Source organism: Varroa destructor, unplaced genomic scaffold (assembly GCF_002443255.2).
Source record: "Varroa destructor unplaced genomic scaffold, Vdes_3.0 BEIS01000001.1, whole genome shotgun sequence".
NCBI classification, from domain to species: domain Eukaryota; kingdom Metazoa; phylum Arthropoda; class Arachnida; order Mesostigmata; family Varroidae; genus Varroa; species Varroa destructor.
The window spans coordinates 50,956,217-50,980,297 of record NW_019211454.1 but is presented as its reverse complement, the minus strand read 5'-3'; the positions used below and the strand labels follow the sequence as shown (position 1 = coordinate 50,980,297).

Below are 24,081 nucleotides of genomic sequence, written 5' to 3'. Positions count from 1 at the left end.
TTACTGACCAGTGTGAGCAGCTTAGGGGCTTTCAGTGGTGCTTCGGTGAGTTTTTCAGCATTTAGATGTACAGGTGTGCACCAGCTGAACCATCTGCTTTTAAGTGGAACGTACACAAACTACTACAAATGAGGGTTTACTATAGCGTGCGCTGGCTGCAGAAGTTGATGCAAACACGAGAAAGACATTAAACAACACCTTTGATCCTTATTCTTACCCAAACTTGATGATGAACCTGGGCGAGTTTTAATGAAAACGTACACACGAAACGTAGGAAAACGGTCAGAAATTCAACTAACTTGACGTATGTCTGTTCAGTAAATGAGCTGGGGCGATAATGAAAACCGGGTACAGCTTAGTGGGTAGTGGGCCGGCTTTACAAAGAACAGGTAAGACACAAACTGACTCACATAGGATGTCTAGGTAGACTGAGACAAAGTGAAAGCACGCTGGATGTCTAGACTGAAGGACATTTAGCTTAGAAACAAATCAGCAAACAATATATTCTATCGTATAGATTTCTCAGCTGAGCACTACGATTCTGACGCTGCGCATACATCTTTAGCGGACCAGATGATTTTTATAGCTGTTATGTATCTCAAAAAGTTTCATTATTAACAACATTATGCGTCTTCTGTATAAGAACGTACTTCATATGTACATTTTACCATAGCATACTCTACACCGCTTATTTGTTGAATATAAGTGCTTCATAAAGCTTCATTTGGCTTGATCTATTTCATTGTTAGTACAGCCTCAGCCCTGATGATAGGTAACTATTGACTCCGGTTAGATTGTGATAGCTTTTAAATATCGCAGCGCACATCCTGTTAAGGCATTACTCTACTCACTGTCAAGCTGTGCCTAGATGCCCAAAGTTTTAACGCGTACCTTCTCAGCACCCCAGACTGAGCTAGTAACATTCTTCTGACCCGTAACTAAGAGCTATTAATTAATATCAGAAATGTAAGCCTGGTAACTTTCCAAAATTTAACCCATGTGTGTATAAATGTTAACTACTTAACAGAGCTTATTGATCAAAAAAATGAACGGTTTATAGAAGAAATTAGACCTCTTATTATAGCTTCTTACAGCGTACCTGATAACTGCGTTAATTTTTAGATGATAATATATATAAATAAAATAATATGTATACAGTACCAATATAAATCGCAGACGGTATGATACACTTGAGGCAATAAAAATTCGCCTTGGTGTGAAATCGACTTCTCGTTGTCCTACATCATTTATATTATGATGATATGATATCTAACAATAATAATAACACAGTAGATGTTCGTGATCATAGTAGTATATATGCATCATAGAGAAACGGCTAAAGGTTTAATTATATATATAATAGTAAAAAAATATATATTAAAAAAATAAAAGGAGATAACTAAAAAAGATAGCTATTAAATACAGTTTTACACCTGAAAAAGACGTATTCATTTGATTCGAACTAGTTTAGAATTGCTCTGGCCTAGCTAGGGATTACGCTCATCTTTAAGTGATTTAATTACCTGAACCATCACCGATGTGTTCTCAAGGACTTTTGACTACTGCGCGCAGCATGTCCAAACATCATATTGTATGTTAAAAAAGTTTAGCTTAAGATAATGCTCCAGCAGGATAAGTTACGGTAATATGCGGCAATATTAATGTTTACGACAATAGGTGACCTTAGACCCTCAATTCTGGATTTTTCCATAGAGACATCAAGCCACATTACAAGACGCCTCTAGGGATTCAGAAGGCGTCTGCTTCAGCGTCTCTAATTTAGCGGTTCATGAGGAGCAATGTGGTTCCTGTATTAGAGACGATGGCTGCTTCTTGGAGCTCGTTACAGCTCGTTAAACTATGCCTTATTGCGTGGTATTTAAGCATGCTGTATACATTTCAAAAATGTGAAAGCGTAGTTACTTTTCGTACAACGATTTTTCTTTGCAGACTATCTACGACATTATACGTATTAGTTATTTCGAACATTGGTCCAAATTGTCACTAACAATCGCGAACTCATCAAGAGAAACCAAGTAAATGAAATGAAATCACCTCAGCAAGTGATCACGCTATATTATCATCAGATGTACAGAAAATCGTACTCACGCACGACAGGAAACATGCACTTAAAGCATGATCACTACAATGTATTTGCATACCTAAAATAGATATCTTCATTCTTTGAAATAGCATGTAAATTGACTTTAAAAAGGTTGTTAATATTAACTTACATAAATCTTAAAAATACTATCATTTATTGCGAAATGCAATATTAAGCTAGGCTTTTTACGTAACAGATGCCGTGAAAATTGTAAAAGTTCATGAACGTCATACATAAGAAAGGGATATTTTTAATCATAAAGCATTTTCAATCAAATAAAACTTCTGGAAAAAAATCTGTCAAAAGTTTTTCCTATTAGAATGTTACATCTTATCCTAAATCTTATAAATATCAGGAATAATAGAAAATTTAATTGAGGACACATTTTACTGTCTAGGAACTAATCGCAGTTCCCGATTTTTTTTTAAAGTTTCCTGTATTATTATAGAAAATATAAGCATACGTGAATAAACTACGCGTTGACCGTATTAGATAACGGAGTTTGGACCGTCAGTAACCTACCGGATTGCCAGAAATTGAATAAATAAAAGGTAATATCTCATATTCAAAGCCAAAGATTTACTCTTAAAATTATGTCCGATCAATTTTGGGACATATGAAGGTACATTTGACCGGTTGCATCTATATAATGGTCAGCCGTTTTCTTAAGATGCAATTTAAATAAGCGAGATAGATGTTTTCCGCTTCGATCTGGGAAAATATTTCGACTTGTCCACTAGGCAGTTAAGCTGCGTGCAGCTAGATGACCAAACACTCTGAAGTAATACAAGTTCCAAGTGTTAGATAAAACAGCTAGAAGCAAAGGTATATGTAGAATGCATTAAAGGAAACTTGCAAAAAATACTTTCTAAGTGAAATTATTTTACTCTTTTTTACGGTGCAGTATTTCTTTCTCAGTTAGAACGTTCTTTTACATATAAAACAACAGGATTTAGGGATCGCTGTGTCTCAGTCACCTTACTGGAGATGTAAGAAAAGTTATTTTTTAAGCTGGGCTATAATGTTTGCAATAGACTTAGTACTTAATAGCAAAAACCTTTTCGTACAGATTACTTTTTATTGACCGCATGATACGATCGAAACGAAATTTCCACCTCAATTATCATATTTAGTTCCATATTGGCCTATCCACACCTTAGTTAAAATCCTCTAATTTTGTACAATGACAATAACTATGTGCTTATTCAAAAAGCTATGACATGCACATTATTACCACGTGACTTGTAAATCAAATAGATCTGCCAGTCACAATGTGAGACGCCCTCACCAAAACCAATTGAAACGCAACGATGAACACAACTGATAAAATGACTGTTCCATGTTTGTTTGCAAGAACTGCAGGCAACATTTTTTCATCTTATCCTTTGGCCTCTATGTCGTTCTACGAAGTTTAAGTAGTCTTGGGTTCTTCAGAGACCTGTTATATAATTGTAATAAATGTAAAAGCGGGTTCGACTTCTAATGCTAAACGTTCAATGACACGATTTGGCAAACTTAACCCACGAAAAGGGCTCAGAGCAACTACGGAAGGCGCAAATTTGTGAGACTGTCAGCTCACGAAATATATTGTAAAGTAGTGACTTAGATAAAGAATCATTAGAGTCTTAGCAAGAAATCAAGCCAGTCTTTACTCATTGAAAAAAAAACTGTATTTTTAATATAATTATAAAGATTTAGCTTGTTTAAAAGCAGAAATCTAAAATATTCTGACACACCGCAAACAATAAATATTAACACATGCTGATTTCCAGATAGATGCAGAAAAAAGAGCAATGATTCGCAGTATCTAAATTCGTGCGTTTCTTATATATCATATAGGATTGTTGAAAAGGTATTCACTGTTTTCAACAAAAATTGAAGAAACTATTTTCTCTGTTTTGCAACATTATTATTAATCTAAGTCCGCGCTATTTTTATTGATCAGCTTCTGCGGGTCCTGTGCAAAAACTTGTGACAAATACTTTTTGCATCCCATTGATACTAAATTAACATCATTAAAAGAGTTCTGCGAAGGCCGAAACCGATAATGATAGTCCGTCGGTGCAAGAGAAAGGATATATGGCTGATACATTAAAATTTTCTAGCCTAGTTTTTTCAATTTTCGCCGGATAGTTAGAGACGCGTCTAATCTAGAGTTTTCACAGTAGAAGAGATAACGCTCTTTCTGTCCCGTAGTTTTGGTCGATTGTTTTCAATGGCTTAACGTAGTTATTTAGTCGCTGACAAGAGAGGTCGGAATTAATATTATTGCTAAACGGCACCAACTCATAATGCACGGCAATCCCAACATCTGGGTGTTGCCACAAAAAATTGTAGATTTTTTTTAATTGCAGATTGTTGTCGCTTCTAATCCACTTCTTATCACAACCGTTTTAGAAATAGCTCGATTTCATTGTAAAGTTTAGTAAGTAGAAATACCGTTCAGTAATTTCCTTTGTGTCCATTGAAACGTCAAGCTTTTTTGTAGCTACCTCCTTTCAAACAGCTCAAGACCGTTTTGGTGGAAATTGTTTAGTTTCTTTAGCAATACCCCAGCTACTCACGTCGGTCCTGCTCAACTTTCGCAATAATTTCCGACAACTACCAGAAGCATGTTTCATATCAAAATTTTCACAACGACAGAACCCTGTTTGAGCTTAAACAGCACAGATCATTCTATGGGCCTGGGCGGTATTCGTGCTTTCATCGTAATAAAATTATAAAATATGGCGAACTGGCAAAAATTCCGCTCATTTTCAAGGCGCCTCATTTTAAATCTGAATATAGGCATTTTAACAACTTTTACTATTGTCAAATCAGCTTTTAAATGAGTTCAACGCCGATCTAACGCAACTCATAATACTTGAAATATGCGACTTTAAAGCTATCTAACCAGAAAAACGGTCAAAAATTTTTCGACACACCATGTTTTTTTTCGAGGTTGTACACATGACGATCATTATTGATCTACGGGGATCTGACACTGAGTGAAAATTCAAGTGCACCCGAGCTGACGACAACGTTGGCAGATACGGGAGTTCTTTGTGTAAGTGTTCGCTTCACAAAGCTTCTGCCGGTTTAGTTTAGATTAACGCAAATTGTTTAATCTCAGTTTGTTTTATAATTATCTTTATTACGGTAACCGTGCTGAAGTCATATTGAATAGGATGTATTCAGTTCCACCGTCAACACATACATTCGTAGATATCGACGCACAATGAAGAGCTGTGCAAATTAATCGTAATAAACTGTACTATAAAGATATGTTGATGTTTTTACTAAAAGAAGTGTACTGTACTTATAATCACTACCTATATCATATACTTAGTAACTATTGAAAACGTAAGCAAATCAAATGAAGAAATTCAATCGTAGTCAGAACTTGTGTTTAAAAAACCTATCTTACTAATCTGATAGAAATTGGAATCGCGTTCTTTACTGATACGAGGTATCAAGACGAAATAAGAAGTAGATTCAAGATCGGGCTCCCTTGATGTCTGTCTACCACCGTGAATGCTTTTGATCATCCACATGTTAACCACCACACATGGCTATTGAGTGCATCCTCAAGACTCACTGCATCGAGGTTTGTATTTTTAAAGTAATTCCGCGTTGCTCCCTACCACTTCAAAAATAGTTGAAACTTCCCATAGATGCTTGTCTTTCTAAAACATCAATACCATTGCCCTGTGAGGCATCGTCGGAAGTATCTTCAATTCGGGCTTTCAAAATAGCAGTACCTTGATATAAGAATAAATAAATAGTTATCGCCATATTTTTCTATACCTCATCCATTTTAAAATTGTTCGCCTTATTTGTTTATGATCGTTAATAAGCGCTACTTCTCGGTCGTTTCGTCTTGAGTGTACCATTGAAGAGGTAGGCAAGTGAACCTGTTGGTTTAAATCTCCCGCGGCATCGATCACTGAAAGCCTCCTCGCTTTCTACAGTAAATACCCGCCTGTCGAACCGGCTTCAATGGATACCTTCTTAAATTGGTTTCTTCAAGACTTTCATTAGTGACTTTAGTTTTGGTGTTGGCTTGTTGATCCGCGCCTCTGGCATCCCCCGCCTGTGGAATCCCCATGGCTGGGGGTTTGTCTGGAAGCGTCGTCGAGGGGCGCGGTCAAGGGGTCTGCAACAACATTTCGTGGAGGAGGAGGTGAGCGGCTTGGAAGAGGGTGTTGCGACTGGCAGTGCTGCTGTCAGATAAAAAATCGTCGAAAATCGAACGGTTATGAACGCAAAGCAAAGGGTATCCAAACGAGTCCGTATACATCCCAGATATTTTGTTATTGACCCCTTGTGGTTTGTGCCTTCCTACGTCCCATAGAATCGATTGGAAGGCTAGACTGTAGGAAATCTAATCTCTAATTGATTATGATTGTATACTCATAAGACGCCTTATATGCTAAAGTATATCGAAATGGAATTCAGTTAAAAAGACCTGTTTTCTTTGTAAAAAAATTGTAATCGAAAACCGTTGAAATGTTTCGTTAAGTCGATTTTGCATGTAGACCAGCTATATATTTCTTCAGAGGTAGCAATCCAATTTTCCTTCAATTTTAGCTCATATTTAAGCATTATGGTTGTGTCCAAAACATTGTTTCGAATTTAACTATTTCTACTTTCTATTCTTCGCTCGTTCATTTGTTCGTTAACCAAAGCAGCTACGGTTATGATCATGGGCGCACTCGCATTACCGTTGCCGTCCGTTCTGTTCCTGACGCTTCAAATCTTCGCGCGCCGGCAGCCTGACTTCTCCGCCGTGCCCTCTCTTGAAGGCGCTCTGTCTTTCCAAGATGGCTCCTACCGTTGTGTTGGATGAAATGACACCAAACGGACTGCTCCTGTTTTTGGTGGAGTAGGAGCAGCAGATTGTACGTACTACGACGGGAGGGACAGAGAGACCGACCGACCAACAGACTTAGGGATCCTTGGTGCAGACGATAGGCTGCCACAGCCGACCAGCACTATCGGACAGCAGTACCAGGGTGGCGTTGTGAGCAAGGTTGTGATGGTTCTACGACGGCTCCACAAAATAGATACATACACAGTCCGAACGGAGTTGCAGCAGTAATCGCATTAATATCAGTAGCCGCACTCGTTATTATCAACACCCGATGCACGCTGTAGGGGAGCTGCGGAGCCAAGACGTAAATGTGAAGTATGATTACATCTGTTTCAAAATTTAGCGAGTGTGTCTGTGTATATGTGAGGGATTTGGTTGAGGCTGTCGCTTAGCTGAATAGAATCGAGTCAATGCTCTAGCAGCGTTGGTTGACGGCGATTGAGAAGCGGTAACCACGATGAGATATTGTGGAGCATCAACGTTCGACGCATAAAACGCAAACCTATTCTTGCAAACGAGAACTAGTGCTGTGAATCGTCTTGTATCCGTGCCTGTTATACTCGAAGCGCCGGGCAACGAGCTGAAGTTGACCAGCCTACAAGCCAAACAAGAAGCCAAAGCTTTTTTCTATTGCATTCCTCCGATTAGCCCCACTAACTACCACAGCGCCATAGTCAAGCAGTGTCATCCATCACGGGGGTGCAGTAGCTGTTAAGAGAGCTCGGGTGCGTGTCCGGACATAGCCCGGTTGGGTCGAAGAGCTGCTACAATCAACTCTCAAGCAAGCCAGAACGAAGTTTGCGGTTACTGAGGATAAAGGAGCTAGCGGCCGATCGAGAGTGTGGTGTGTGTGAGGAGCGATTTGTGTATGTTGGTGCGAGGAAAAGTTCGCCTTGTGTTGCATCGTATGTGTGTTTTGGTATAAGCACAGCGTGTCTGACCGTCCGTCTTTTCACTATCAACGGCAGTACGTAGCACAAACCGAAGCGGGATAAAACTTACTAGGTGAGAGTGCATCCTTTGTTTATATTGCTCCTCTAAACAGCTGTACTTTTCCTGCTTATTACGGGCGTGAGGCGCGGTTGCAGTTGGATTTTGTGCGTGTGTGTACGTGCGTGTTTGCCGACAGCTTCGGCTAGAGGAGTTTCTAGAAAAGGACCACGATATGAGCGAGGCCGGAACGCCCTAGCGACGGCCCCCCGAACGTTGGGGCGGTCAGTCCCGGGCTAGGCAAACGTTTTGCAACGGTGGAGAAGAAATTATGGGCGCCCAACAGGGCAAGGACCTACGTCCATCGGGGGGCAGTTCGTCGTCGTGCGGTAGTGCACCTCGTTCATCAAATCTCAAACGCAAAAATAACAACAACAATTCTTCCAGTGCGGGCCAAGGCGGAGGCAGCGGGAACGGCAGCACAGGACGGCTGGAGCAACGACTCAGCACGCAGCTCAATTCCGCCAATGTTTTCGCAGAACACAATGGTGAGTTAGTTAGTTAGTGAGTCAAAGGAAAACAAGGAAAGAGAGAGAGGGAAAGAGAGAGAAAATAAAAACGAATGAGTGTTTTTTGTTGTCAGACAGCTCCTTGCACGCAGATTGGTACCCACCAAACAATGTTATAAAAGCGTTTCGTATGTGGATGGGGTAACTGGCATGGGCTTTACCGCAAGTGAATGTATGGAAGAATAAGAACGCGGTGAATCTATAGAAAATACCGGAGGGATATACCGGTAAGTAAAAAGGAAAAACTGGGCAAAATTAGGGATACATAGAGCGTAAACATGCTTTGTTGGGCAATCACTGGGAGTGTAATAAATTTCTTGGGTCGAAAGCCACGCTACTGGGTTCATGCTATCAATTCAAATGAGTTAAGTAGCTCAGAATAATAGTACAGCCCTCTACCCGTATTGCATGACCTGTTAAAAATGTTTTTGTCGAAGAAAGTATATTGTCGTTATTGTACTGGTTAAACGTAATGATAATCTCATGCGTCCGCATAATTTATATGGATTTTCGAAAATTCATTGGCTGAATATAGGTCACATCACGCAGTTAGGTATATATATCATTGTTTATGTATTCTTCAGCTCCTCTCGCATGATTCACTCTACCCGGGCTTTCGGTTTTGTCTCCCCACTTATCGTGTATACTCACGGCATTGTGGGTGTTCGAATCATACCCTTACTCGAAATACTCTGCGATCGACTCCATCGATAGACGATTAGATCTATATCCTTCCCACTAGTCTAGTGCTTATTTCCCACGACTAGGATGCTAGCCAGCACCCAGCATGTGCATCGATACCTCGTTTTTTTTTTTCAAATTGTTCTTAGCGCGTACTGACCCGAGCTGTATGGCGGTAAGCACCAACAATGCTGGAGCACCAATAAGTACCAACGATAATTGGCTGTCGCGGTGACGGTAAAATCGCGTCTCTGCCCTTCTGTAGCTCGGTCGTTCCGAAATTGTCCTGTTGTCGCTGATTCGTTGATGGCAACGACGATGGTGCCACCGGTCGCAAATGTTCGTTGCCGTAGCTTTGCCGTCGCCGTCTAACGATGGTTTGTGCGGAAGTGCCCTCATTTGCAGCGCGGTTTGCTCCACGCCGCTGTCCGTGCTGCTGCTGTCGCCGACAACGATGTCAACGCCGGTTGTTGTGGCTGTCGCAATAGAGACGAATGCGGCCCTCCGGCCAAAGACGGCCGCAAGACAGCATGGGCGGCAGCTCGAGTTGCCAGCTGTCAATGACTGTCCTACAATCGGTGAGATTGTTTTGGTTGCGGTGCTGATAGCCCTGCTGCTAATAGTGGTTCCTATAACATCGTCGTCACCACTCTGCTGCTAACGTTGGCGAAAAAGCGCTCTCCTCCATTAATAGCCGAGACCGATCGAACGTCCGGCGATTATATGGCAATAATAACAACCAACATTGCCATCAGTGCGCTAGAAGAAATAACGATAATGTTGTAAATATTGCCACATGGATTATCCATACAGACATTGTGAAGTTATTTCTATGGCCGCTAATACTACACAAGTGCTATTAATCATACATCTATGGTAGCTCGACTTGATGTGGTAACTGGTACTGCCAAGCATATATAATAGAATTATGTTGATGTCGCGTAGAGTTTCTTCACCTGGTCACTCGATGCTGCGACTAGCGCTAAAGTATGGCATTGCTTTAGCATCGTATCGGCTAATACAAATTCATTTTCATGACATTTCACCGTCGAGGGTAGCAGCAACAGCTGTCACTGTAACAAAAACGGTAATAACACTAGGCACGACATAATTATTCTAGGATTTGTGTTTACACCTTTCGCTTTTTGACCGTGTTTCGGATCTATGATGTAAATTCTCGACTATCTCCCTATGAATTTTTAAAAATGAAACTATATTGTAAGCAATAGTCGAATGAGTTATGTGGCACTAAGTAAACGAGCTTACCACAACTATTTCTGTAATGATAAGCTGTTATAGAAGAAAGTTATTTGATAAAAGAATGTCGCGGCTTAGCAAACATCACCCTTTATTGACATTGCTTCGCATGTATTCTGTGGACATTGTTACACCTTGCCCCATGCGAAAGTGACCAACTAATTCTCTAAAAGTTCGGATCGTTCACTTCCAGACGAGCCTATGCGCGCCCGTTCCTGTCGCTTTCGCGTTCTTCTCAGCGTGGCTATTGTTTCGATATCTGACGAAGATGGCGATGGCAGTTAGCTCTTGAATTCGATCACGTATGAACAACAATAACTATCCATTTTTCCATATTCTCTTCGTTTTCGCTATGAATTCTATGTTTTTACCGTGCCATGTCTCCTTGATTATTAAAACACACTTTTTGATAACTTCGATTGCTGTTGAACCGATCATTGCGACCTGATGTTAGAACGGTCCGTCTTCATTCCCCTTTGCTCGTGTTGTTCGCATTGTTATAAACGTTGCGGCTCCGCTGTCGAGCATCGAACACTCTTAATATGCTCACGAGCTTTTTACGGCTAACATCCACTGCTATTCAACACTTTATCGTCGTGTCATAGCTGTCCAAATACGTACAGCAGTAGTACGAAGAGTTGTTGTCGATCTAAGCAATTTTCCCGCAGTGTACCTTCGCATCGTTTAGGTTAGTACTATTTGGGAGCAGGAGATGGTCGCCATGTCCTGTCAGAATATGTTTTCGTTGACCCATTCGTCGTCGGTAACGGCCATGTGAGATTAGACGACTACATAGGGATGAGATGAAACTGCCGGCATTTCATGGTGACGGCAATTGCTGCTGCTGCTGGTTTTTCGAGTTTGTGCCTGGAGCATCGCAGGAGCTTGGAGTTACCTGATCTGCGGGTCACCACCGATCGCTGCACGCCCAGACCCGCCAGACGCCAGGCAAGCTAAAAGTGACACTAGACTCGGTTTGGCGAGTGCTCGATCCTCGAACCGGCCGGTCATTCGTTTACTCGCTTGAACCAACACATTGCTATCAGCATCCCAAGTCGCTGCTAGCCTTCACCACAGTCAACCATCACTAATCGATAAAACTGATCCTAGCAGTGTCTTTCGTGGACTGAACCTCTATAGCAGCAGAAGCAGAGGGAGTAACAGCAAAAGTTTGCTCGGTTGCCGACACTGGTTCTGTTGTATTATCGTTGTCGAAGTTGTAGGAAGTCGGCCGCTAGTCAACGAGGAGCCGCCATCTAGCTAGTCAGCTAGCGGCAACTACGATGCTATGATGACCTGGCCAGTAGTACATAATATTGGCGTTAGTGACCGAAATATTTATTCAAAGGAAGCAGAATAGTCGCCGATGGCGGGAAAAGGTACCAAGCGGGAAAGCATTATTACGAAATAGGAACTATAAAATAAAGGTTTGAGTTTCTGACATTAAATTCAAAGAGCGATCGCACAATGGGTCCGCGGGGTTTGCTACTGGTAATTGTGGCGTACTGTTGCTAGGTGTAGCTGTTACTTATATTGTTCTTCTTCAAAAGAAACAGACAGTAGAAGGAGGACACCACAATGAGCAGACGAGCATCACTCTACATGGATCGGCCGGGAGGCACAATAAACAATCAACAACTTGCGGTAATATATATGTGTAATAAGTCGGGTTTGTACTTGTGCTCAACATAAACTCATGGGTCGATGTCACATGTAGCTAACCTAAGTTTGAGGTTCAATTATGGATGAAAAAGCTAGACAAACCATTTTCTATATACGAATTGCCAATGTGTTTGCTTTAAAATCGGGAAAGATTGTATGATGATTGGGCCCGAGACGTTGCTATTTAAGAAGATAAGGTCACTTACAATATGCTTGTATTTATCAAAACAGAACACGTTAAACTGCGTTGCTTTACCCGATAATGTGATACCTCGGATACGAGTGGCTACAGTTGATGATCTGTTTGAAGAGCCAAAATAGATGTTTACACTTAATAATAATGAGTAATAAGTAGATTTAGTCAACGCATTTTTATTGGCATTTTCTCATTCATCTTTTATTGGTAAATGTGCTAATTGCTATGTCATTTTATCGCCTCGAGTTGAACGCACACATGAAAAGGGAAGGTTCCTTTGATGACGTAGGTTGCATATACATGTACAGATTTTCAGAATCTCTCTAACAATAAAAAATGGTCATCGTAGTGTTAACGTTATGGTGATTCATATTATCGTTATCGTGGTCTTTTACAAATCTTCTGATACATGTAGGGTTACACATTCTCGTCCACAAAATCTGGATATTGCATTCTTCCTCATTTACGCTGGCAGCCCATTTTATGAATTTTAATGTCATCCACTTCGATTTTTGATTGCTTGTGAAATCTGGTCATTCAGTAAGACTAATCCAACGTCCAGCTAAAATATTGGAATCATTGTGTGATCTCTAATACGCTCTTTTTCGTCGCTACATGGTCAACGTATCTCCCTTCTGTTAGCAATATAATATAGCCTTTCATTAAAGTCGAGCATATTTTAGAAATGTGTAGAGAATACCTCTCATTTTAATTTGTTTCACTTTTGATTGCTATATTTTTCTGTAGATTTCTTAGCGGTTTTAGAAGTTAGTTTCGTGTAGTTTCTTTAGTATTATTATGAGGCTATGTCACAATTGCAATCTTTGTTGTGAAACAGATGAAAGCCGGTTCCACGAGTTTTTTTTTAATTTTGTTCATACCATTCGCGTATATTATCTGCACGCCTATGTTATCGACTGTTTCCTTATAAGTATTTTTAGTCAGGCGTCGTATGATGCCGTTACTTGGGCTTCTCTCGGCCAAGATCTGGAGATGCCGTGTACCCCTTGCACAAATTGGGTCGGGCACGTAGAGTAACGGGGTATAGCATAAATATCATTTGAAGCCAGCAAAATGCAAATGACGATGCGAAGAACTGTTGTTCACGGAAAACTATAGTCTCTATTCCACACCTTCTATTCCAGTTTGCAGTGTCTTTCCATTAAAGACAAACGTTTTCTCAGTGTAGTGTCTTTTTTGCCGGTGATGGGCATGTATGTAGCATTCAGTTTGCATGTAATCCGAACACACAGCTTCTGTGATGAAACAACTATGTGTTGAACGGACATTGGCTTGTTCCATCAAGCGTCATTTATATATGATCTTAATATAGCTAAATTCTAATGTGATAATCTGATATTCGAACGTTACCAAACACTATATAATTTTATAATCTTGTAAGGGTTATTGGTAAAAGAAATTTATGCACACAGTAAACGCATTTTTACAAACACATAGCATATCTTGTTTGAGGGCAGGGAATATGTCTTTATTCTAAGCCAGGTCTTTTCTAGGACTTATGCAGGATATATAATCGCTATGTTGATACTAATAGATAAACTTGTTAGACAGCCCTACTTAGGAATCGGGTCGAGACATTCAGTAGAACTGTTTCATGTTATGAAGTTGTCTCAGACTCGCAGCAAATCAACGTATTGTTGTTTGTATTTGTCCCGGTCGTCGTCGTCGTCGTTGTTGTTGTTATTGTCAATATTGTTGCAGACGTGAGCGCCCCGTGTAAACTTCTCTTTTAGCTAAGATGACTAGTGCAAAGGAACAATGCGTGTCATGTTTGTGTTGATGACAGGTCACGCAATTAATCCTAGTCATTACGTTGTCAGCAACTATAGAATCACCGTCATTTGCTGTCGTTTCGCGCGAGTTCGTTTGTTTACGTGACCTCAGTAGTAGAAGGCCAATGGTAACACTTACAGTTTATAAGAAGCGCTATTCCAGTCCAGCTTAACTGATGCTACTTTAAGTTGAAAAGTCACCTTAAATGGTGGCCGAACTGTTTTTTTTGGTCCACTGAGAAGAACGAGTACTATTTTTCTTTTATTTCCTAAAACGTTTAGAAAACAGAACAAAGCTGATGCACATGTTTTTCTCGAGGATATAAAAAAAAACAGAACAAATCGACGTCGCGAGAGTAACATCGGCATGCGACAGTTTGATGTGCCACACTTTTAAGATGTCGTGTAAATTTAGTTGACAGTTCGTAGTCTACACGAAAAACATCCCCGTATCATGGGGTCACTTTTTTCGATAGAATGTCTACTAAAACGCTCACGAAGGCTTGAGGCACGCAGCAACATAGAATCAGGCTAGAAAGCGTGTCAGGCACATGAAGGTGCATGAAAAGGGTTGGATAAAAATGAAGGACAAATTCTCATAGTCCAGATTCTGATTCTACATTTGAAAGTTATAGTGCATCTTGAGCATTCTTTAGTCGTCTTTTGCTCGCTTTTTTTTGGCCATGATGATTAGCCGTCATAGAATGCTCATACAAGGCGATTAAGAAGCATGCAAGGTAGCCAACATTAAACAAAATCTTTTGAATCACAGAGATAAGATAACCACTTGATTGCAGTGTCAGATACCAAATCTATGGTTGAGCTGAATCCCCTTAGGCTTAGCTTTACTTTAAAATACATCCAAAGATTCTATCGCTTGTCGTGGTTTCCTTCCATCGTCGTTAGTTACCATTGAATTTCAAAGGTAACGTTTGTGCATTTTAAGAGGCCTAATTAGCTATCCAGAAATCTATGAATATTTTTTGAGATGCCTTTTTTAAATGGTATACATTCTATAATGGCGATTAACGCATTTTATATTTGTCGATTCAGCAAAGACTCTTTTCTTACTAATCTTCTAGGAGTTGAATAGAAAGAAGATAATAGGTAACCAACAGTACATAGAAACTTACGCATACAACTTGTCGATAGATTCAGACGACGATTCTAACACGTGCTTCAAAATGGCGGTCGAAAAATTGAGAGAATACATCGCACATACCACAAGCACCTCTGATATGAAATAAAATGCAAAGCAGCCTTTTGATCACCCCGTATATACCATATATGGTGTAGATGGCAGCGTTAGAGTCCTCTGAATTTTCAACTCCTAACTACGAGGAGGATATAGTCCTGTTCTAAAGATGAATACCGCCTTCCTCTGTCTCTGTTTGCCGGCGTCTTCCCCTGACTTCGTTGCGTCGACAACTACGATTCTAGCCGCGCCGTGGCTGTCATGGCTGATTCGGTCTCTGTTGCGTCAGCAGTCGGTATTAGCATTAGCAACGGCTGTCAGCGGCTGCAATGGAAGTCTCATCATGTGTTACCTTATTCCCTACGGTCCCCGACCCTGTGTGATCAGCAGTTGGACAGTTAGATTGCACAGCCGCGACGAGGGCAACTTCGCCGTCATTAGTGAAAACAGGAATAGTTGCCAGCCATGGAACTGCACGAGTTGCTAGTTTTATTGTTATTATTATATATAATGAGTATAGATACTACAGAATTGATTGAAACGTTGCACCGGCTGTACATGATTATTTCGAATGTAAGCGCGTTTATACTACTTCGAGCTCAATGACTATATGAATCTGTGTGAAATGCTCATTTTGGTAGTTGCCATTCTACTTCATTTCGTAGGTAACGTCCCAGACAAAGCCACTTGTCTGCCATCTTGTTGTTACTTTGCTTCTTCGGAGCTGTTGTTTCCTCGCCTCTCGACACGGTAGTTATTTCATTATTATATCAGACATAGATGTTACGGAAATGCTGCTCTTAATAATGACGCCGGTAAGTTTGATTAGTGTGTCTGTCCAGACTATACTTGCCGGACCTACTATGTATTATACATGTCTGGTACATATCTTTACTGTCCAGCCCTTCTACATTTTGCAGCTTCATCGCCATTATCTGCTTACTTCCGATATTGAGTTGACCGTTGATATACCTTGCACGGTATTTGATTGACTTCCCCTTCAATACAATTTTGCTTTACTGACGCCACAGACACGGTTGCTATGGCATGCGCACGTTGCGCCGGTCCTTGGCTCAGCCCTGCACAGGATAGACAGAAGAAAGATGAACAACTGAGGGAGCTGCAACAAACGCTACACGCAAACGCGAAAGCAAGTTGAGTCGACCCTTTTTCGTTTGGCCAACGCTCTGTCGTTGTTGGCCGGGTCGCAGTCCAGTTCGTTGTGTCGCTGAAGACGAACCTGCGGTGTACGTTCTTGGACGAAGTAGTGTGTGTGCTTGAGCTTGGGTGGATGCAATGGGAAAGAATGGCGCGTCGGGCTATGAAACAGCATAGGACGAACGACCCGTGGCGGTCTGTCTGAGTCTGACTGGTTGGTATGGGGAAGCCATTGCCACCGGACCAAATCAGACAACCGACGTTGTCCAGATGTGTATTTGCCTCTAGTTGCTATCTTTTTTGCTAAGCGGCAATCGTGACTCTTTTTCGCCTGTGAATTCCGGCGCTCTGAAGAAACTGCAATTTGGCCTGGCCGCAACCATAGTAATTTTTTCCTTTCGAACCTCTTTTCTTCATTTGGTGGAGTCGAGATACAGTGCTATGCGATATACTTTTTCAGACGATTCTATAAGTAACGTCATTGAAATGACACTAGATCACATAGAAAATTCGGTGTTGTTGGTAAACTATGTTATACAGAAATTAGTTATTTCTCTTGATTATTCAACCGTTTGCCAGCGCTTGATCTATTGATGGGCGCATATTAGTTAATGTTTTATACATCTAGAATTATGAGTGGGTCTCTAGAAACTAGGTATGCAACAATTTTCAAAGTAATTCTCATCGGCAGCTACAACCCCAATGTATCATGTATTTGAGGGCGTGTACCCTACAGAAACTATGACATTTACTTCGAAAAAGCCGTAGATAACCAGAAATAAAAACGTTGTTTACATTAAGTGGTCAGCCATTTTACTCTTAAACAATTTGCGACACAGGTTTCAGTCGATCGGCTCCTAATAACAAACACTGGTCTCTTGTAGACACGATTACAGCAGCAAGTAAAAACATTCGACAAACTCGGAAAACTCTGCGCCACTTATTGTCATTATGTACAGAGGATGCAGCTCTAGTTCATCAAATTATACACTACTTAGTTGCTTACTTCTAGTTGAAAAACAATGTCAAAGGGACCACATACGTTCAGTACAAGATTTAACAGTGCGTGTCAGAGAGTAACTATAACTGAACGACATAATTAATGTTTGTTTTATCGAAACCATGCTATGCCATAGCAAATCTATATTTTCATGAAAAGCCTACATTTCAAAAGATTTCAGGCTGTAATTTCCGGTAGCGTATCTAACTTAAATATACATGATTTTACTCCTGTTATTGAAAATTGCAGCTAGGTTTTGTTTAACTTATAGGGAAAAAACAGTAAATCTGTATCGTTTATTCTGTGAATGTTTACTTGGCGCGCTTTTCCGTGACGGCAAGGTGTACAATCCTACTGTAACTACTACGCACATAACATTGATTGGCCAAAGTCACAAAATGCGAGAGACAGCAAAAAGCAGAGTTCGAAAAGGTTAAAAAGGAGAGAAAGGGGAAGACGACAAACGAGCAGAACTTCATTGCAGCGATGTAGTTATCATAGTCTTGCTGACACTATAACGTGTGCATATTAAGCCTGCTTTAGCTATTGGATGTTAAACGAAATGAACGCAAGCAACAGAATTAAATAAACGGGGCGAAAAATTACAGTTCGAGAAGTAGATGATGCGACGGGCATACACGAACAGATTGCGCGAAGTCACTTGGGTATCAACCAACTAACTAAAAAAGTAACCACGGTAATTTGTAGCGAGCTGATGGTGTCGCTCACTCTCTCAGTTAAATAAATGGCGAATCTTTCTCGAGCTGCTGTTGCCACCAACGTTGGCCATGTTGTTGTGGTCTGTTTATCATTAGCGGGGCCACTTGAGGGCCGTTGTCATTATCGATTTCTAAATCATGTCTTCGTGTTGGAACGCTGGCGATCGATAGAGCGGAAATGCATAGGAAGAGTATGCTGGCAGCAATAGCAACAAAAGCAAAGCCCAGATCTTGATGTATAAAAGAACATATTAACAGGGTTGTTTTTTATTCTGTTAGGTCTTGTCTTTCTTTTTGCTTTACATTTTTTCCTTGTAAAGCAAACAACGAATAACTACTTTAGTAAATCGGCGTCACGTACAGGGCAAGTGCTATTGGAGATAATTTGATTCTACGTGCTACAGCGCTGGCTCTTACTAGATTTGGCGTATAATTAGTGCAAGAAGAAGCTGCAAGCTAAGACAGATAGGCTCCAGCTCGGTGCATAAAAGGGCGAGCTGATGTAGTCTAGCGCAACTGCCATTTGTATTCGTTGTATTGTCGGTGTTGGTTCTGACCTTTCTAATCCTATGCTACTTTTATTACCTACTCTACAGTACAGTTCTGATCAAGACGAAAATAAGCTTCTATTGCTCGATATTGTGGGCCACCTTGCTAAGCAGACTGTGTATAAAATTTGAGTAGGCAGAATCAGCAGAGTCGTAATCTAAAATACCTGACACAGATAAGCTTAGGCCGAAAAGCTTCCTTTTCAAATCGAAGGTTCGCCTCAATTAGTGAATACGCTTCAGCAGATGCAGTAGAATTAATTTAGCTTACTTTTCAGCATGAATGTTTAATGGTGTACTTAGTTTTCGTGGGTCATTTGGAGAACCCATCGGTATATGAAGTATTCATACAAATATGGGACAAAGGATTGGTATGGGTGCCGAAGGACTTGTGATTCGAAGTTGAAAAATATAGCAGCGTAATAATAGTAGCAGTAATAATAGTTCCTGCCATATTGCAGTTTTAAATTTTTGTTCAGTTGTCAATTACGTATTTTTGTTGGTTAAGATCAAATCTGCGTAGCTCGCCAGTAGCATAATTCGGTCATTAGTTGAAAGAGTGGAACGTGATATAGAGAAAGCTGGGCTTATCTTACAAACATTCTTGCGCCAAACGCTGTTTGAAGATAGCGCTAACGGATAGCGATTTGAAAATCACTACGCGTTTTAGCTTATCTACCTGTTTGAACCATATCGGGTCTATTTTGGGGTACAATATAGCAAAATGCCAGAATACCATTGTGACTACAACACAAAATTGTGCACCTATACAGTAGTTGCAATCAGTACCAGGCTTCACTGCCGTAAAAAACTGGGTGCCATTCGTGACCTTGATTATCGTGTTTAAGTTGTCTATTTGCGAAAGAGTGCGTTGCAGCTATTGAGAAGACGGACAGAGGTTATTTCACCGCCGCACTTGAGTCGGCATAATTCTATAAATCTATCGTAGCCCAATAACTACGCATGTACGACGAACGTACGTCACATTACCGACGCGTCGGGAATCACATAAGGAAAATGCAGAAAACGAGTCTGACACCGTGTTTGACACATCAGCCAACTAGCCAATTAATATCGAGCGACGAAGGTAACTTTTGAAAAAGTATAGGGATGTTTTGTATGCATACACTACAACAACAAAATGTGTTTGTAAGCTTTATGAACATTATGACTATTTTGAAGTTTTATGCAAGAATACAAGTGCCTCGAATTTTCACACAAAAGCCATCTCGTATTAAATACCCAATGCTGTTCTAAGAATCAATCTAACTGTTCGTCAGGCACATCTACCAGTTGATCTCTTATTGTCTTATTATATACCAGCTGTTTATGGTTTATTTGGAAAGGTTTAATTAGTACGAATCAGCTAGAATTCCATCGCATTTACACGAGAATACGACTAAATATGCACATGTCTCTCTACCATGTATGAAGCTACGGTTAATAATAGCATCACTTTCGTATAAGGATACGGCTAACATGTTACTGTTATAGTTGTTTGGAATTATCCGCAAGGGCAAAATCGTATCGCTGTAAGCCCCACTCGTAGGAAAAGATCAAAATTAATGGGATGTCAACAAAGAATTCCCAGCCGATATCTATATTTTATGCCTTCTACAAGTTTCCAAGCGAAGAAGTTAGGCGTCTGTCATGTGATCAAAGTATCAAAGGGAATGCTGGTAACACCAGCTGAGAGATACACGCCCGAAGCAGACTGTGCCCTTTCGATGGCTATTTTCGGCGAAGAAAGGTACTTGACCCGATTTGTTGACGACAGCACTGGATTTTATGCGATTGTAACTGAATTTCAAGATTCTTATGTATGTCGAATATAAGCAAGCTATGTCCGAGCTCTACGAATCAAGCAGCACTTATTATCATATCTGGGTTGAAATAAAAATCAAAACAAAGTTAGGCCTGCGAAGAGCAACCGTTCACTAACTCTAATGTAATAAAACGTTGCTGTTCTATTACATTAACATTATCAAATCAAATTATTATTGATCTGGCTATATCTTAGCTGCTAATTATTACTACTTCTAAAATACATGAGGATTTCTTAAATCGATCACAACGCAGTTAACTTTAGTTCGAGGTTGAACTATTTACCTGGATTCCCTTTTATTTTGCGACTTCACAAAACAAAATGAGAAAATCGCATCCAAGTTGGTCATACACAGACCTTAAGTGCTCGCTCCGCTCCTCTAGTGGGGGTTTAGTACCTGGTGATACAATCAGTACTGAAATAAACTGCATCCTTCTTTTCATTGAGCATTTCGCGGCCTAGCGCGAAAACCGAACGGAACTGTGTACTTATTCGACAGTTACTTTTTGCTCCTTTCTTGTTTCCGTTACCAAACAGGAGACATACTTCTGCTCGACTGGCTGGTCTGCTTCTTTCTGCCAGCTGCAGCAAAGTAGCTCTACACTATGCCACTTCTGAGACTCGCCTATCCGCTTATCTTGACCGTGATGCCCATCGACCTAGGACCTAAAAGGCAGCTCGCGTAGTCCGCGGCTGGCCGTCAAAATACATAGGAACACACTAAACCATGTCCTTTCTCTCCCGGAACTCCCTGCGCTGAGAAACCTCGCAGACGCTGATCATGACAACAGCAGTAGTGGTAGTCATCGAATTGATAATGAAATGGCACGACGTTCGGCACTTGGTAGTTCCGCAAAGGGAGGGAACTTACTTGTGGGCCAGTAGGACCAGCTTATTGTCGTCTAGCGTACGTAGTCTTCGCTAGGCGTTGTCTGCTTATCATCCTTTCCAGGAGTAGAAGAAGTAGACAGCAGCGGTAGAAGCGTCTATGTAATCTCTGAATCTATCGTCTAAAACCTTTCTCTGCCCCTGTCCCAGCTTTACCCATTTTACGCCGGTCCTGTTGGTATTCTACAGGGAGGGCCTTAAAAGTGCGGAGGGTTTATTCCGGTTGTTTGTATAGCTAGAGATCGATTCCATCGGTCTTTTTGAGTTACGCCCTCCCCACTGTTGTCGCTATAGGCCCTTATAGAGCCTTGAGATCCTCGACCAACTGGCAGCAAAATAGCGATGACGTTGAAAAAGAAGCGGTTAGCGATTCTTGTTTCTACTTTCAGTTCGCTTGAGTTAGTTTCCGAGGGTGGCGGGAAAAGGGAGTTTCCCAGGCTTCTTTCTTTGTCTGTGTTCTATTATGTATCGCTCGGATCCCCGATTTCAACTTAACTGAGCCGAGACTCCCGTTATGACGCAGAATAAGTACAGGGGTATAAGCATACTTCGCACTTTTTTCTTTTTATTTCAGCTTACATTCTTCTAGAGAACAGCGACTGCCCACAGCCGTTTCCACAAACCAAAGGCTATCATCAACTCGACAACTTATAGCTAGGAATTGTGGGTAAACTCACAAAGTCCCGTTCAGCTCCCGCTGTTATTTTTTCGGTTTTGTCTCTGTGCTGCTGTGGGTGCGTGTGTATATGTGTGTTATGTAATAGAAAATCGAACTTTTTCTGGAGAACGACTGCTACTAGCACTACGACTTTGTTCTAGTACATCGCTGTAAATTAATCCTTTGACTGGATGGAAAAACGGCAACAGGCTTTAATTCTGCGGGAAATTAAATGAACATGCAAGACATTTATATTTGTGGGTAGTACATATTGCCGTAATGGCGTGAATGAATCGTTGACAAAATAATTTCCAGACTGTAGAAAAGTTACTCTTTGCGGGGATATGAAATGTAGGTTTACTTTTAATAATATTTCTGTTAATACGTATGCTCTCTATATTTTTCTCACTCTGAACTTAAGACATCTGTCCATATGATGCACTTTGGCTTTGATATGATGCTACAATTCGATGCCCATCTAAAATACTATTCAGTCTCGAGGTGGTAGGGTGCAGATTAACATGTGCGTTAGAACTGACAAACTTTATTTATTAGTGTTATTATTATTATTATTCTTTTTATAATAGGCCTTGGGCAACACAAACCCCAGTAGGGCGTACGAGAGGTTAACAAATAGACAAATTACTTGGCAGTTATAGACCATTGGTTGAAATGTGTAATTTTACTGTGGGATAAAACTTTTCTGTAATGAATTCTAAATATCTGTAATTTCGTCAGAGTCTTTCTGATATGAGCCAACGAAGGGTGGCAGTGTTCGACGAGTTAGTTCGATCCTTTATTGACTAACTCGTTGACAAAGATTCTTGCTATATGGATATTGCTGATAAGCGTATTCATTATCATGATCACGATAGTCATATCTTAAAATGTTCTTTACGATAATTCAAGTTCCACTTTGATCTGAAGTCAATTGTAATTTTTGGGATCTAGGTATATATACATATGTATTACAATTGTCAGTGGTTTTTGTAAGTTAAACAACTAAGTCCAAGCTTATAGTACACCTAGTTGTACATTTTTTTCTCGAAAAATTGTGAGACGCTGTTCCCGTGTTTGTTATGTCTGATAAATATGCTAGATGTATTAAACTAATAACTCGTAGTTTCTAAAATCAAGAAAAGTCTTAAGAAGACTAGCCGTTGAAACTTATTTGGGAGAAACAATTTTTAGTTAATGCTCTGCTTTCCAAACCGCCGATGATTTTTATAAAGAATATCTGGGTTATATTAAGAACAATTTTTATGGGTCATTTTTCGAACCATTAAACCTAAACTCAACTGAGGATCTTTAGGTTTGTTTTGTGCATATTTTTCACGGATTTTTCAGAAGCCGCATAAGAATGTCGAAAGCCTTGATTACGAGCAAAAAAAAGATGTGTTTAAGGTTGGCGGGGGATTGTCCAACGTGAAAACATTGCATAACAGAGGAAACTAAAGAAAACGCCGTACAGTTGTTTTGTCACAGTGTTGTTATGTTTTAATACAAGTTGGTCTTTTTCTAATTTAAAGTTTGAAAACAGTAGACAAACGAATATCCTCTATGACAACCAGCCTAACAAAATTTGTTTGAACTTGCTTACTTACCCATAGTACTTTCAACAGGCTCAGTTTGCCATAGAGGTTATATACAAGCCAGGCAAGAAGAGAGACAGCTACGGGATAGGGTTTAACCTGTAGCGTGCACGTAAATTATATTACATTTTAACCTCGCAGTTATTTTTCCCAGATGTGACATATTTTTTTGGCAGTGTGATATGTTTTTCTGGGAAATGTTAGGGAACGGTTCATGGTTGCTGGCAATAAAGTGGCGTTCAATAACGATCTTAAATATCTTGTGTGATATACAAGTGTACGCATTTTGAGTGTATATTGGTAAGAGGGCAACAAACTTTTCAAAGAGATAAAAAAGAAAAAACAAGCTTTTTTGCGACAGAACGGCTCGACTCCTATAAATAAAACGTTAAACATGTGGTGAGCTCGTTGCACTAATCAATAAAAAATAGGGCTGGTCCGAGTGAAGGAAAAG

At 40.4% G+C, this 24,081-nt stretch overlaps 2 protein-coding genes across 7 annotated transcripts in view; one reads left to right on the top strand and one right to left on the bottom strand.

Moving 5' to 3' along the window:
- Positions 1–24,081, bottom strand: part of LOC111243122 (delta-sarcoglycan-like) — a 33,902-nt gene that overhangs the window by 7,309 nt on the left and 2,512 nt on the right. The window contains exon 1 of one of the 5 annotated variants that reach the window (XM_086978005.1): positions 1,524–1,679. The exons of 2 other annotated variants lie outside the window; for them this stretch is intronic. In XM_086978005.1, the coding sequence (XP_086834131.1) occupies positions 1,524–1,532 (9 nt within the window). In that variant the 5' untranslated portion in view covers positions 1,533–1,679. Of the gene's footprint in view, positions 1–217; positions 473–1,523; positions 1,680–24,081 lie in introns of those variants that run through there. 2 more of the 5 variants (XM_022788215.2, XM_086978008.1) reach the window with 2 other exon arrangements.
- Positions 6,992–24,081, top strand: part of Abl (tyrosine-protein kinase Abl) — a 32,073-nt gene continuing 14,983 nt past the window's right edge. The window contains exon 1 of one of the 2 annotated variants that reach the window (XM_022788506.2): positions 6,992–8,434. In XM_022788506.2, the coding sequence (XP_022644241.1) occupies positions 8,218–8,434 (217 nt within the window). In that variant the 5' untranslated portion in view covers positions 6,992–8,217. The remainder of the gene's footprint in view (positions 8,435–24,081) is intronic. The other variant, XM_022788516.2, reaches the window with a different exon arrangement.